At 36.6% G+C, this 14,853-nt stretch overlaps 1 protein-coding gene across 6 annotated transcripts in view; it reads right to left on the minus strand.

The window, feature by feature from the left end:
• Positions 1-14,853, minus strand: part of PACSIN2 (protein kinase C and casein kinase substrate in neurons 2) — a 105,111-nt gene that overhangs the window by 16,027 nt on the left and 74,231 nt on the right. For all 6 annotated transcript variants that reach the window (XM_080615575.1, XM_080615574.1, XM_080615577.1 and 3 more), the window contains 7 exons: positions 12,905-13,023; positions 11,642-11,714; positions 7,802-7,933; positions 5,760-5,843; positions 3,454-3,535; positions 2,998-3,054; positions 1,749-1,795 (listed from right to left, as the gene is read on the minus strand). In XM_080615575.1, coding sequence (XP_080471701.1) covers positions 1,749-1,795; positions 2,998-3,054; positions 3,454-3,535; positions 5,760-5,843; positions 7,802-7,933; positions 11,642-11,714; positions 12,905-13,023 — 594 coding nt within the window. The remainder of the gene's footprint in view (positions 1-1,748; positions 1,796-2,997; positions 3,055-3,453; positions 3,536-5,759; positions 5,844-7,801; positions 7,934-11,641; positions 11,715-12,904; positions 13,024-14,853) is intronic.

Raw genomic sequence — 14,853 nt, forward strand, 5'->3', positions numbered from 1 at the left:
AAGTATTCTTCAATTAGTTCTCCCTGTCCAGTGCTAGTGTGTTATCTCAAGATTAATTACTGGTTTACTGATTTATGGTAGGAGAACAATACACAGGTTTTGTATATAAGTGTATGCATGATTAGCTTTTACATGTGACAAAGCATTGTAAACTTTTTTTAAACATGTCAGCAGAGAGGTTCCAGTTTTGCACTCGTTCTTTAAAATAATTCTATTCCTAGCTCATATTACTTCAATACAGGGGTACATATTCTTTCATTCTGATTATCAAAGATTTAAAACTCACTTAACACTACAAATATAAATAGATATGATGATGCTGATTCAGACAGTGGCACAGCACTCAAACTGCTGTTCTTAGTCTCCTGTGTGTTTAATTCCTCATCTCCAACACTGCAGCAATATTAATTTTCACAATACATTTATCTTAACCTTTTGATCCTTTAATGTGTTCATATAGAAAGTTCTGGCCTACATAAATACAGGGTTTTTTTACAGGCTCTGACACTACAGTTCACAAACTGTACATGCACCCATGAACCCAGACATGTTCTTCTTACTGTAAAGGGAACACACCTGCACATACCACTTGGAATAAGAAATTTCTTCTGTGTATTAGGGCCCTCTAGTGTGAGCAAGAAAGAATAGGTTTCAATCTAAATTAGTATGTTCCAACAAACCTTTCAAATCTTTTTCCATAGAACAGGCCAGACTTCTTAAAAGAAGTGACTCTCTGTAACACACTGTCATCCTAATAGCCTAACATTAGGCTATTTTCTTGGGCCTCAACAGCCATACATTTAAAACCTAGTTTTTCCTACCTGAGTTAACTTGAGCTGTCTTACTCATTTTTCAGGTTCCTTGAACACATCATTCTGAGATACTCAACTCTCCTCATGCGTTCTTTAGGGAGACCAGATGCCTAAGAAAGTGCTAAGATCCCATCCAGAAACAAGTCTGTAAACTAGCTTGAAAGTATCTTGAATTGAATGCAGCTGCAAGTTGTCTATAAATACAACCAAATACCATACTGCTGTGCAATACAAGATAAGGACTCCTCCAGAAATACAGATCTGAAGTCTCAATCTGTATTGACAGATTATGTCACACATGCATATTTAGCCACTCAAAAGTGCGACTGGAACTCCCTCTGTTTTCAAGATTTGCTACAAAAGGATCTCAGCACCCATTAACTTAGCTGAAAACCTGAAGCAGCCCTGCAACCAGTATCAGCAAATGAGAAGAAATTCACAGGGCATCAGTGGAGTTGCAGGGACAGTGGTTGTGAAAAGAACTCAGGAGGAATGGGATACAGACCTTGACATCAATATATGCTTTGTCATTTCAATTTTACATAATTTTGAAAAAATATGACCTGCTGCTCAGGCCCAGACAGCACAAGGAAAATGACACTTAGGTATGTATGTGGAAGCCTAGACAGTTCAGTGAGCTATATACATGTAAACAGACTTCAGATATCTGAGGTCAGAAAACAACCCCCAGATCTGAAGCACTCTACTACATGGAAAAATAACCTGTTAGACAAATTCAAGTTAACAATAATCTGTTTTCAAACAGACCACTGGCTGTTTTGACATAGAAACAGTTTTCAATTCCATTTTAGTTTCATCTGTTACTGACACAAGTATTGTTTAGTCCTAACTTACACGATTCATTTCCAAATTGCAATCTACGTATTTCCAGAAATCTAGAATAGAGTTGTAAATATGTATTATGTATAGACTTACCCCTTTCTTAGCTTGATTTGGCTTCTTTTTTATGAAGGTAGTGTTCTCTGCAAGGATTAAATGTACATTACTTGACATGCAATTTTATTAATTCCAGAACTGCAGAAAATGACTTCCACAATACCAGCCTCAAAACTGAATTCCCAAAACTCTGGGAATTTATTTTAATGCCTTGAAGTATTACAGTTTCTACACTACAAGACTGAGATACTTAGTTACAGGGAACACAGCTGTGAATATCTCCAAGAAACTGCTTCTGATTGAGGGCATGGAATCTCTTGAAAATATACAATAGGAATAAAATTACAGTCTTCAGTTGTAAATACCTGCTAGTAAACAGAACAAGAACGCAGGACTTGCTATTCTGAATCTGACTAGAGGTCCACGTGATCCCTTATCACTTCCAAGATGAATTGCTTCCTAGTTAGAAAGGTATTGGCTACGTTTAAGCCCACCAATGATACAGATAAAACATGAAGTGAAAAAAAACCAAACCCAAACCAACAAAAACCAAAACCAAGTGAATACACAAACAGCGACGAAGACCATACCTTCCTGAAGTACTGAGTTAGTCCCAGGTCTCGCTTCTTTACTTACCCCTGTGCTGCAAATCAATACTCTTTATTCTTGAAAACCTACCCTTGTGGGATGATCCCCAATATGACAAATCACTGATGTATTTTATTCTATTTTCCTCAACTTGTTTTTACTTGCTTACAGTATGATACACTCTTCAGTGTTAAGTAAATTAAGATTCTGAACGCTGAAGGTATTGTATTACAAATATAAGATTTTTCCAGTCCAAATTTTTTATGTTCAGCTTTCTGAAAAGGGAACAAAACTGTATCTAGATAAAAAGACTGAGCTATTAGTACAAGATGTGTTGGCTTAACATAAGTAGCAGGCCATTAATCACAGCACAATGCTCTATTGCATCTGTGTGCTTTAAACACAGCGCTTAAAGCAGCCTAACAGGGGGTGTAAAACATTAATGGTCACCTTTACTAGGTGTGACACCTGTAGCATTTAAATTCATCAGGTTGACTAAGATAAGATAGATAAAACCAGAACAACACTGACCAAAATTTATATCTTAGAATTAGTACACAGTTTAACAGAAAAAGTTATAATACAAAATCTGATGTTTCAACTTGTGCACGTGGATAATAAAAAATCTACATCTGTTCCCAGTCATACATTCTCTGTACAAATATACTGGCTGCTACCTTCTTCTGCTTACACTCATTACCTAATGCAGCTTTTGGTGATGTACTGAGGCAATCAACACTTGGTCCGTGTTCTGGTCCTAAAACATAATAAATAACAAGGGTAAGAACATCAGAAGGCTCTTTAGAATACTTACAGTACCAAAATACAACTCGCAGTACACAGGGTACTGTTTAATTCAAATAGCATAACGTGTTATTTCTATCACAGTTTTACCAGTTACTAAAAGCAGCAGGCACCCAATGATTCACACAGTCTTTTGAATCTAATATTAGTCTGGATTTCTGTTAAACATACTTAAAGGAACATGTAGTCCCACACATTTGAGCATAACCCTTCTAAGAAGTCCTTCCTCTCCAAAATTCTTGCACTATTAGCGTGACTAGGTTATTTAATTATTAAAGTAGGGTAAAAACCAGCCTAAATAAAGAGAGTACGAGAAAAATGCAGCTTATTGTTAATGAAGAAACAGTCGTACCCTCATAGCAGTCTGGACTATTTTCTGGAGTTTTCTGCTGTAGACAAACTGGCTCTGATAACATCCGCTCTGTATTCTTTCCCTTGAAAAAATTTACAACAATCAAAAGTGTACACAAAATAGAATACATCAAATAAATATGAACACTGAGCTCAAAGACTGCCAAAGCATCACTGACTAGTTAATACTGGATTCTTATGATCACAGCTTCTAGGTTTAAACCTGTTCTCAGAAGCGCAGTTATTAAAGTTACAAGAAATGCCTACTTTTATTAGAAGTGAGCTGGTTTCAAAACACTCCTGAGCACCTGTATTTTCCTCTTAGCAATTTCAGTATGCTTACCATCAAAAAAAAAAAAAAGCATTTTAATTGTGCTTTATGTTTAATTATTGTATGTTGGCTATTAACTGTCTTAACTCATAACAGTAATACAGTACAGGAAATCCGGGTCATTCATTTACATATAATCACCAACCCTTCTCCCCACACTAAGCTCTTGCGCTTCCAATTTTCTAACACTTAATTTTTGATTATGAGCAGTCCTCCCAAGTCTTCCCGGTGAGTCTTCCCACTTCCTTCAGAGACATACTCCTCAACAGGCAGGTTTGTGACCCAGTCACAATAATATCAGCTTAATATTACCTTTTCCACAAATGTTGAGCCTCTGTTCTCAATGCTGAGACCATGCTTATTCTTCCCTAAAACCTCAATCTCAAAACTCCCCGACATCTCTGTCAAAATGTCCATACCCAAATAATCTCTTGCCCTGAGGTAAACAAACTGCTTTTCTCTAACCTCTTGTCTTTGCAGCTACCTGAAAAGTCTGCTGTAAAGATTTACTTTATTCTACCCATACATCTGTATGAAGATTCTACTTCTTGTCCCCAACCACAAAAATACAACACTTTTCTGCTTAAACTTCTTTTCTTCTAGCTTGCCTCAATTCATGCTTTTCCCACTCAACCACAAGCATTCTTCCAAGCTGCTTTTTGCAAACAGAAATACTCAGTTTCTTTTCTACCATGAAGACAGGTGATCTTCTGGTGAAGACACTAGACTAGAATTCATGATAACTCAATTTTTGGGGGGAATCTTTGCAATAAGCATTTCTGAGTAAACCAGCAATCCTCCCAGTCTGTAAAACATAAACACTTTTTCACTGTTTCAAAGATGCTGAAATTTATTTTTAGACGACATTCAAATATTAGCTGCAGTACAAATTCCTAAAATAAAACAAATAAATAGCAAAAAGGCTGCATTTCCCTTCAAAAAGCACCATTTTCAAAACCTCACAAATACAACAAAGTTACATTTTGAAATGTCACAACTGAATAACCAAAACGAAAAATAATTCATTCAAGTTACATTTTTCTTTTCTTCCCTAAGCATCCCATATACACTAGAAAGTCACTAAAACATCATGTCATTTTCACTGTGTTCTTCACCCAAGTGCAGATATGAACAAATTGTATAGGTTTTTATTACTTGCTGATAAGGCACATGCACAACGACAACGTCATGACAAGGAAATTAACTTGCATATGAACTGGAAAAGAGTTTCCACAATGGGCTAATCTGATATACCCAAGCCCTTTGAGTTCTTCTCTATCCCAGAATATGCCTTGTGATTATACTTGTGTTTTATGTGTTACAGACTGTAACTGTACTAGAAAGCAATTGTACTAGAACAATTAATATTGTTGCAATATTTAAGAGTACTAGGTGTAGCAATAACTTAATTGCTTTAAGTTGAAGATGACAATTGTTATCCATTTTTCAAATACCAGAGGCAAGAGAGTCTCTGGAACATTAATCTGTGAAATAAAACCAGCATCTATCACCTTAAGGATGTAGGATCAAATAAATGAAAACCAACAGGAGCAACAGCCTTCAGAAAGTTAACATTTTCAAACAGGATGAAAGAATTTTGAGGAACAAAGAACAAAGAAAGGAACAATTGTTTAGGAAATGCTTTAAAAACTGTTAAACTTTACTGATTAAAAACCAAAATTATCACATAGTATATTTAAATCACAGCACTCCCAATCAAGGAATCATGAGTCCAAATGGAATTGTACGCCTAAAAAATTATAGTTTCATTCCACATTTAGCTACTATTTGGGTCATTCTAAATTATCACCTGAGAAATTGGTTCACATCCAGGAAGAATTTTGAGACTCACAGAAGGAAAAGCAGATAAACGTTAACTCACTGACCTACCCTTTCTCTATAACATTTTCCTTCAGGATTTAATCTTCATCATAAACACACAGTTAACCTACAAATGAAATACAGGTAATCTATACCTTGGGAGAAACGTGGGATGCAAAAAAGTCTTCCTCTTTGTTTTGAGGTGACAGAGGTGGCATTCCACATCCATCTGTCCACAGCTAGAATTGGAAGAGAGAGAGAATTTTACATTAAAATTGCATCTATATATTTTTTTTTCAAACGCACTAATCTTAAAACTCCTTTTTTTTTCTGGTACCGAATTCTTCCTTACAAATTTATTCAAGCTTCAATATATGCCATTCCTTTTTTTTAATTTCATACATCTTTGATGTGTTCCTTCACATTACCAATTTCCTTCCTAACAAAATGCTCAATATAAGCTCTGTTGCAGTAATATTGTCAATATTTAATATTACTAGACCTTCATAATAAGTTTTTTCATATTCTCATATAAGATAGTTTCTTTCTAATACTCTTGTTTTGCCCAAAGCACAAAAGCCCAAACCAAACCAAAACTGAAAACTAGCAGTCACTGGAAACAGTTTTCAGAATTGTACCAATGTGGTCTCATACTCTGATGAATTTTCCCACCTACTCTCAGAGTCCCATCACCTCTGCTACAGTTAACGCAGAGTTTTGCAAGATGCTAACAGCTTTGAGCAATACCTGACCTCAGGGCAGGCTGACAGGCCCACAGGGCCACAGGTATTCTTAGCATTGTGGAAGACAGGTCTATAACCTGTGATCTGCACTCCCAGCTTACTACTCATAGGCAAATCACTTCTCATGATACATGACCAAAAATAACGACCGCTGTCAAAAAGGTTATTGAATGTGCAACAAGCTTACCTCACCATTCAAAAATCAATTCTATCCTTAAATTAGGGAAGAAATCTTTTACCATGTGAAAGAGGAGGTGACAGTTGATACTACACCTAACTATCTGAATAATTTACTTCAGCAACTTAGCACATAATCATTTCAGGTTGCACTACATAATTACAAAGTATATTAATTTAAAAAAACCCCCATAATTAATATCAAACAATTCAATGGAATCCGTAATTGAAGCAAGATAAACACAGTTTTTCAAAGTGTCATGTGGGTAACTTATGATCAACTTAAATGCACATAGTGTATCATATTTACTTGAACAGGTTTTATATCTAAAGCTGTTTAGTAAGTAAAAAGACATTCTCTAAAGTTAGTGATGTGAACTATTGTCTATAACATTCATAATACAAAATTATTATAATCCATAAAATTTCAAGCTATTTGATGCACAGATCAGAAAAACCCCCAAGCCTTCTTGCTTTTCTTTTAATTCCCACTCATCTGATCAACTTCAAAGGAATCAGTCATGGACTTTAACAAGCTGAAATAAACAATCAAAACATGTTTTCTGTGTATGCAGAAGAGAACTGTTGTCAAACTTATCACTTCAGCAAACCAATTCTGCATACTTCACTAAGAACGTATTCCTGTCAGCAACCTCACAAAGTTTTGATAGCATGCATGAGCTCTTTCAGAATTTTTAATGGAAAACAGCAAGTTCAGGACATACATAACTTGCTACGTTTTCAAATATTATTTTTGTAGGGCAAACACCAAACCCACACGTTTACCTGTTTAAATCACATCCCACTTAAATCACAAATATTCTGTAGTTAATTCTATCAACACTTTAACATTTTTACATGCTGTACTTCTCAATAAGAATTCAGTTCCTGATAAGCAAAAATAAAAACAATTTTGTTATGCAATACCACTAAAATAATTTTGGAGCACACCTGCAAACAAAGAAGTTTCCATTCTGAAGGATACCTGAAGTTTATGCCTGGAACCCACATAAGTTATGGCAAATGTTAATGTTCTGAATTAGAAATAAATTATCCTGAATTATCCAGCTGAGCTGTAGCTCAACATTCTTTTTCCAAACAAAAAAGGTATGCTACAAACAGTTTACTCCCCAGCTTGCCTATTCACTGCAATGTGTACCAGTACCTCCCAAAGACAGATAATCTTTTGCATTACTGATTGGAAACTTAAAATTACTCCAGGGAGAGAAGATAAAGATTTTCAGAAATCTTATGGGCACAGGACACACACTACTCACATCAGTACCGTGCCTTCTTGTTGCCTGTGTTGCAAGAGATTTAATCTTCTCCTTGTAAAGCTGAGCAACACGACTGTTGTACTTTGCATTGGTATCATTTGTTGTGCATCCATGTTGATGGAAAAAAGCAGACTGTGAAGCAGAACACAGAAAATGCCATGAGAAACACATTTAAAAACCAATGCCATTTAATATAAAAATATACTGCAGTGCAGCAAAACATGCTGCTACTCTACCTAAATCCAACCTTTTCAATTATGAAGTCTACACAGATCTCCAAAATACAAAGAAAACTCCATTCTGGCAACCTCTTTACATATAAGTAACACATAGGAAAATCAAATACATTAGTGGGATGCTTCAAAAGCATCTACAAATGCAAGTTTGCCATCATATAAAAAAAAATAAATCCTAGTTCTGAAATTAAATGTAGCAAGGAAGAGGTAGAACTGATTGCCAATACCTGTGCTTCAAAGGACATTCCTGATATTCTAAAAGGCATTGCCTGGCTTCATCTCTAGCACGTTAGAGAGAACAATGTATGTTCAATAGCATCAAAATGACTGTATAAAAACTGTCTTCCTTCAAAAGAAAAATGTGCAAAGTCCCATATGTATGTACCCATATATATTTATAAGCTTGTGTATTTATATGAAAATATAGCTATATAAATGAAAAAATCTATTCTGATTTAGGCTCTTAAACCAAAAGCAAATCAATACATTTACATCAGAGTTTCACAAGCTCTCAGAAAGATTAAAAAAAAAACCAAACAAATAACAATTTTCTCCGTATCTAGAATTGACTAGCAAACCAAATCATATATTCCTGCACAGAAGAACAGAACAGACTGTTTTATGGTAACATAATCAGGTATTAATCTTTTATGGTAACATAAAATATAATAAACAAGTTCCTGATAGTATCAGCAAGTCTAGATAACCTAGGGTTATGGCCTCATATGCTGGAACTGCAAAGCATAAATCTAGTAGCATACAAGTACTACTTGTATAAAAATTAAGCAACAACCGTGAAGGAGAGAGAAAAATGCTAGTCAATTCTGTGATTCCAACAGAAACAGCTGTAAACATCACAGATGCCAAAAAGATTGTGCATTTTTGCATTTAAATACACAGAATCATAGAATAGGTAGGGTTGGAAAGGACCTTAAGATCATCTAATTCCAAACCCACTGCCATGGGCAGGGACACCTCACACTAAACCATGTCACCCAAGGCTCTGTCCAGCCTGGCCTTGAACATCACCAGGGATGAAGCATTCACAACTTCCTCGGGCAACCCATTCCAGTGCCTCACCACCCTCTCAGTAAAGAATTTTTTCCTCATATCTAACCTGAACTTCCCCTGTTTAAGTTTGAACCCGTTACCCCTTGTCCTATAACTACAGTCCCTGATGAAGAGTCCCTCCCCAGCATCCTTATAAGCCCCCTTCAGGTACTGGAAGGCTGTTGTGAGGTCTCCACGCAGCCTTCTCTTCTCCAGGCTGAACAGCCCCAACTTTCTCAGCCTCTCTTCATACGGGAGGTGCTCCAGTCCCCTGATCATCCTCGTGGCCCTCCTCTGGACTTGTTCCAACAGTTCCATGTCCTTTTTATGTTGAGGACACCAGAACTGCACACAGTACTGCAAGTGAGGTATCACGAGAGCAGAGGGTCAGCTCCCTTGACCTGCTGGTCACGTTCCTTTTGATGCAGCCCAGGATACTTTTGTTTTCTGGGCTGCGAGCGCACACTGAAGCTGGCTCATGCTCAGTTTCTAAGCTACCAACATCCCCAAGTCCTTCTCGGCAGAGCTGCTCTGAATCACTTCTCCTCCCAACCTGTAGCTGTGCCTGGGATTGCTCCGACCCAGAGGTAGGACCTTGCACTTGGCTTGGTTAAACATGCACGTATGGACTTGATATTTAGACCTTTCTTTTATTTCTTTTTTTTTTTTTTGGTAAGCCCTAATTCCAATCATTGCAGAGATTTATTCTGAAAACAAAAGCAACTAAGAACACTTCAGATTTACTAGCAAACTGATACGTAGCTATGAAGCACAGGACTGCTGTTCTCCAATATAAAGCATCATCAGGCAATTACAGAATACAAATTATTAGTGTTAATTTGACAGTGCTTCTAAACATCAGTTAGTAAAAATAGAATATGGCATTTAATTTGGGACAAAAAAGGGATCTTTCTTTTTTTTTGCGCAATTAGAAGAAAAATGCTGATTTTACTTTTTAAAATGTCCAAAAAGTTTACTAAACTGGTCTTTAAAGTCTCAGGTATTAATCTTCCTAGGTATTCAAAACAGGCCATTGTGAATTTGAGGTATGTGAGGGGTGGCTGTACGTATATTACACCCCTTGGTAAAATATATGATAAGAAACAGTGACATGCAAGCAGAAAGACAAAAACTCATAAAATTAAATAATAAAGGTTTACTGTTGTTGTTCTGGTAATAAGCTTTCCAAGATTAACAGAAGTACTTTTCAAACTTTGCCATCTTCTTTCCAACTACTTTAAACTCTTTGTATTGCTAAGTTTATATAGTTTAACTAAAGTTTTTAAGCCTTTGCATAAAAAAGAAAATATTTTTCATGCAAAATCTCCCTCTTCTGATTTGTTGAAACTGTGGGGTTTATGTACTAAGTGGCATAACAGAAACTCAATGAGTAAATTCATGTAACAGCAGTATTAATATAGAAAGATGTAACTTAACAGTAGGCAGAAGAAAAAGAGGGAGAAGACACCATGCAACTGTTCAGATCTGTAAGCCAGAGACAGAAACCTGAATGCCTAATAAAAAGAAAAAGGTTTTACTGGAAAATGCAAACATGGGAGGTAGTAATGATTCCAAATTCATCTTTTTTTTATGGAAATAGGAAAAAAAAAATAGCAGAGTATTAAACCGTTAGAAAGGAAAACAGATTGTTAAGAAAATTGTTAAGAAAATTGTTAAGAAAAAGCCGATGGAAAGCAAGTTTAGATGAAGTTTCTTCAAGAAACATTATGGACAAAGCACAAATAAAGATAAGGGGAAGCTTTCAGGGAATTAGAAGAAAAGTAGAAATTTCTTAGGCAAGTTGCATGTTTCCACACTGGGTGAGTCAATTTAGGGAAGTAATCTCAGTTATTGGTGGTTAATCTTTGAAAAAATATAGGAAAACAGGCAATATTCCAGAAGAGTTGACAAAGGAAGACATCCCCCTATGAAAATGAGATTGAGAACAATGTACCTGTCAACGTAACTTCAATTTACAAAAATATTGAATAACAAACTTATCTGTAGGCACATAAAAAATCAAACTGAAATAACAGCCAATATGAAATGGGCCACACCGAAACACTGCTATTTCCTCTCTAACATACATGTATATGTCAGTATAGCATATCTTATCTTGGCTTCAGTGGTACCTCCAGAGTAAGTCAGATTTTAACTTCAGTGTGACTTTTCACAATTACATGATTTTTGGCATCATATTTTCATAAACCATGTAAGGAAACACAGTCACCGAAAGGTGACCATAAGCTAGGTTTACAAGCTGTTGGTAAGCCATCTTTCATCAGCTGCCAATGTTTCCCTGTTAAAGTACAGTGATTTTTATTAATTATTTGTAAGAAAAAATAAAACATTTGCAGATTATACCTAGAAGGAAAAGTTGCAAGTATGGAGGATGAAATCAGCAATCAAAAGAATTCTTAAAATCCAAAAAAAAAAAAAGAAGAGGAGAAATGGCTGGGGAAATAAAAATAACCCCAAGATATGAGCCAGAAAGGACATAGCTTCCAAGCCTAACAAGTTTCAATGCGCAAAGCAAATTCTCAGGAGTACATACAGCATTTGCATTTCCTCCAACTTGCATGCATCTCAGCTGAAACCAAGACCAATTGGAATCCAGTTCTGTAGATCTAAAAGGAAGGAAACATTTTTAATGTTATGTCCCAAGCCATTTAAAATCTCTCTACCTTTTTTATTTGTAAAGTGTTTCTCTCCCTAATTTAAAAAAAAAGGGAAAACACGCATCTATTAAAAAAAAAAAAATCTGTGACAATACACAATGTGCAAAAGAAGTTAATAAAGCCATGTAGAATTGCCACAGTTTTACCAACTGTAAAAGCTTGGGAAAAAAAAGTACCCTCTGGCAGGCTTTCCCTTTTAGAAAGCACCAGTAAGATACATTTTCAGAGTAACATTTGAACTCTGTCAAAAGCAAATCACAATCACATGTAATGGACAAAGTAACAATTTGAATGTCATATCACAACAAAAATGAGTGACTATGAGGAGAATTAATACTGTGATCATTAGGAATGGACTCCTGAGAGGCCTTTTGTAACGCTCTTGTATACAGCGAAAAGACAGCAGAAGAAAAATTCTAGTTTATGGAAAACAGCTACTTTTACCTGCAATCCATTCCTGGATGCATTGCTCTCATGCACTTCGAGCAGAACATTACATTTCAAATATGTAATTATTTATGAGGTAAAAAAAGCCCACAGGCCATCCATTAGGATACTCATCTGAAATGTGACAAGCTCAGGGTGCAGATTTCCTGCATCAACTGATTAACTGAGGTAAACAGCTGCCAAAAGGGTTAGCTCTTTACACTATCCCAGTACTAGCACTCAGGTGACACCACCATGAACTATTTCAGAAAGCAAAGTTGGCAAAGTGCTACTTAGCTCTCTGACCTGGCTTGCTTGGGGTCAGGTTGTTTTTATGATCAATACACTGTAACACTGTTGAGGATGATAAACTACTATTTGCCTCAGTCTTGATTTGAAGGAATGATAAAACACTTCAACGTGCTCATATTGCTCTTCATTTTTGTCATCTTCACTGTAAAAACAGACCTGCCAACAAATGTGCACTACTAACACAACAAGCAGGTGATGGGAATGGGTGCATGGTAAAAATTCTGCTGAACCCTATTTATCTAATTCCCAAGCAGATGTCAGATACATCAAAGCCAATACAAACATTAAAAAGGTCTGAATCAGTAGCTGAAAGAATGGGTTTTCCCCTCTGAGCAGGTATCTGAACAAACAGAAACATTAAAAGATGCAATGTTTACTATAAAAATATACAAGCCACTTACCGGATGAAACTCAAATGAACACCAAGTGATCGATGGGTCCCTGAACAATCAATACAGAGAAAAACTCCATATGTTATGCTTGCCCAGCTAGGGTTCTTTGCTCCGCAGTCAAAACATACCTGAAAGAAATAAAGATCAGTAACAGGACTTGCGCATAACTTATTTGTGTTACAGTTGTGTTACAAGTCATGATAACACCCTTTCAGTGATCACACTTAATTAACTCATCTCACAGTATTTGTTGACATGATGACTTTATATTATCCTAATTTCGCAATATAAAGAGGAGTTACACAATCTGCCCACACCTGTGTGTCAGGGCCCTAACTAGACAGGACTACATGCCCTCCCGTTTTCCGACTACAACCAGAGTAAACTTGGACCACAGGTTGAGAAACCGGGCCGGAGAACCCACATCAGACTAGTTCAGATACATGTTTAATGCAGTATTTCCAGCACTACTGAAATACAAAAGTGTTTAAGAAATACTTCCCCAAGGGCAGGCTCTCTTCATGACATAAGACTAAGCCTCCTCTTCCCTCAGAACATACATGCAACTGCAGCTATCAGCAGAACTAATGACATGATAATCTACTTCGTATACAGAATCCTTGATCCTTAGAGCAAGCAACTGAAACCCAGCTCTGTGAAGAAAGCATCCACTCTGTGCACTGCGTAGCTGAGCTCTCTCTGCCAGATATGACTATCTGCACGATGTATTGCTGTATCAACCTTTTGACTGTCCATAATGAACTGGTTAAAAAGCAAACATGTCCACAACTTCTGTATAGACAAAAACCATGACCTTCTTATTCTCTGCCACCACAAAAGGCTCCTAACACTTAGTCAGAAATACAAAAGGTGTGTGTGTCTACTTCTCATATGCCTTGCAGGTCTGCAGATCACAACTTTTGAGTACTGTTTCAGCTGTTCTGCATTTTGTGCTTCTTTGGCCAAGGAAAAGAACAAAAAATTTATCTCATGCAAATCGATTTTTCAAATACAAGGAAGAACACAAATTTAAACAGAAACAGCTATTCCTAGTTAATGCTATGTGCACACCTCTATTCCTGTATGAATCATCTGGTCAATGCTTTTTTGATGGTATTTATAAATGCTGCAGAGAAATACTTCTAAGAGTAAAAGCATCCATCTATAGGTACAGTCACTGGCATCTACTAAGAAACAGCTCCACAGAGAGACAAGCTTTTACGCACAAACTGATGGAGTTCCAATCTTCAACTTTATCCTTTAACGTCCTCCTGTAAATGTAACATATCCCCAGATAGCAAAGGAAGTTCTAGCTACACACAGAAAGAAAATAAAAAGTTTATTCCAAGCCAGCTGCTGGGGATATTTGGAGCACCCTACACATTCAGCCACAGTGTTTGTGCACAGCACCTCTTTGTCAGGTTGAAAAATATATTAAAACACTAAGAAGTCTCCTTGTTAGAAAATCCATCCATCCAACTAGAGACTTTTGTCTCTGTTTTTTTGTACATATCCAGTCAAACAAGCCCTGAGATTGCACTCAGGTCAGCTCACTCATCATACACCCAAATCAATTTCAAGTCCATGCCCAGGAGCAGTTTCAGGCTAAACTCCTTGTTTTAGTGTGGGTCTATTTAGCTTGTCCAGTCCAAATGTATCAGGCACAAGCGAAGTTCACCAGCAGATCTCAGCATTAGCTCTTCTAACATACAGACATCATGAGTCTGAGCTTCAGTTAGGCTAATAACCAGTTACACAAACAGAAAGCACGGAGGTCACAGTTTCTGACTCTGCGAGTCCCCTCTTCCTCTCTCAACAGAGATATAACATTCATTAAGTCATTTATGTATCCCACTACTGTATGTGGAAATGGAGTAATTCACTGACATACAGCAGAAAGAAGAAATAAGATAAAAGCTACACAGAATGACTGATGAAAGAAGGGGTTAGAGGGAGTC

The sequence above is a fragment of the Psittacula echo genome (genome assembly GCF_963264785.1).
Source record: "Psittacula echo genome assembly, chromosome: 1".
NCBI lineage: Eukaryota > Metazoa > Chordata > Aves > Psittaciformes > Psittacidae > Psittacula > Psittacula echo.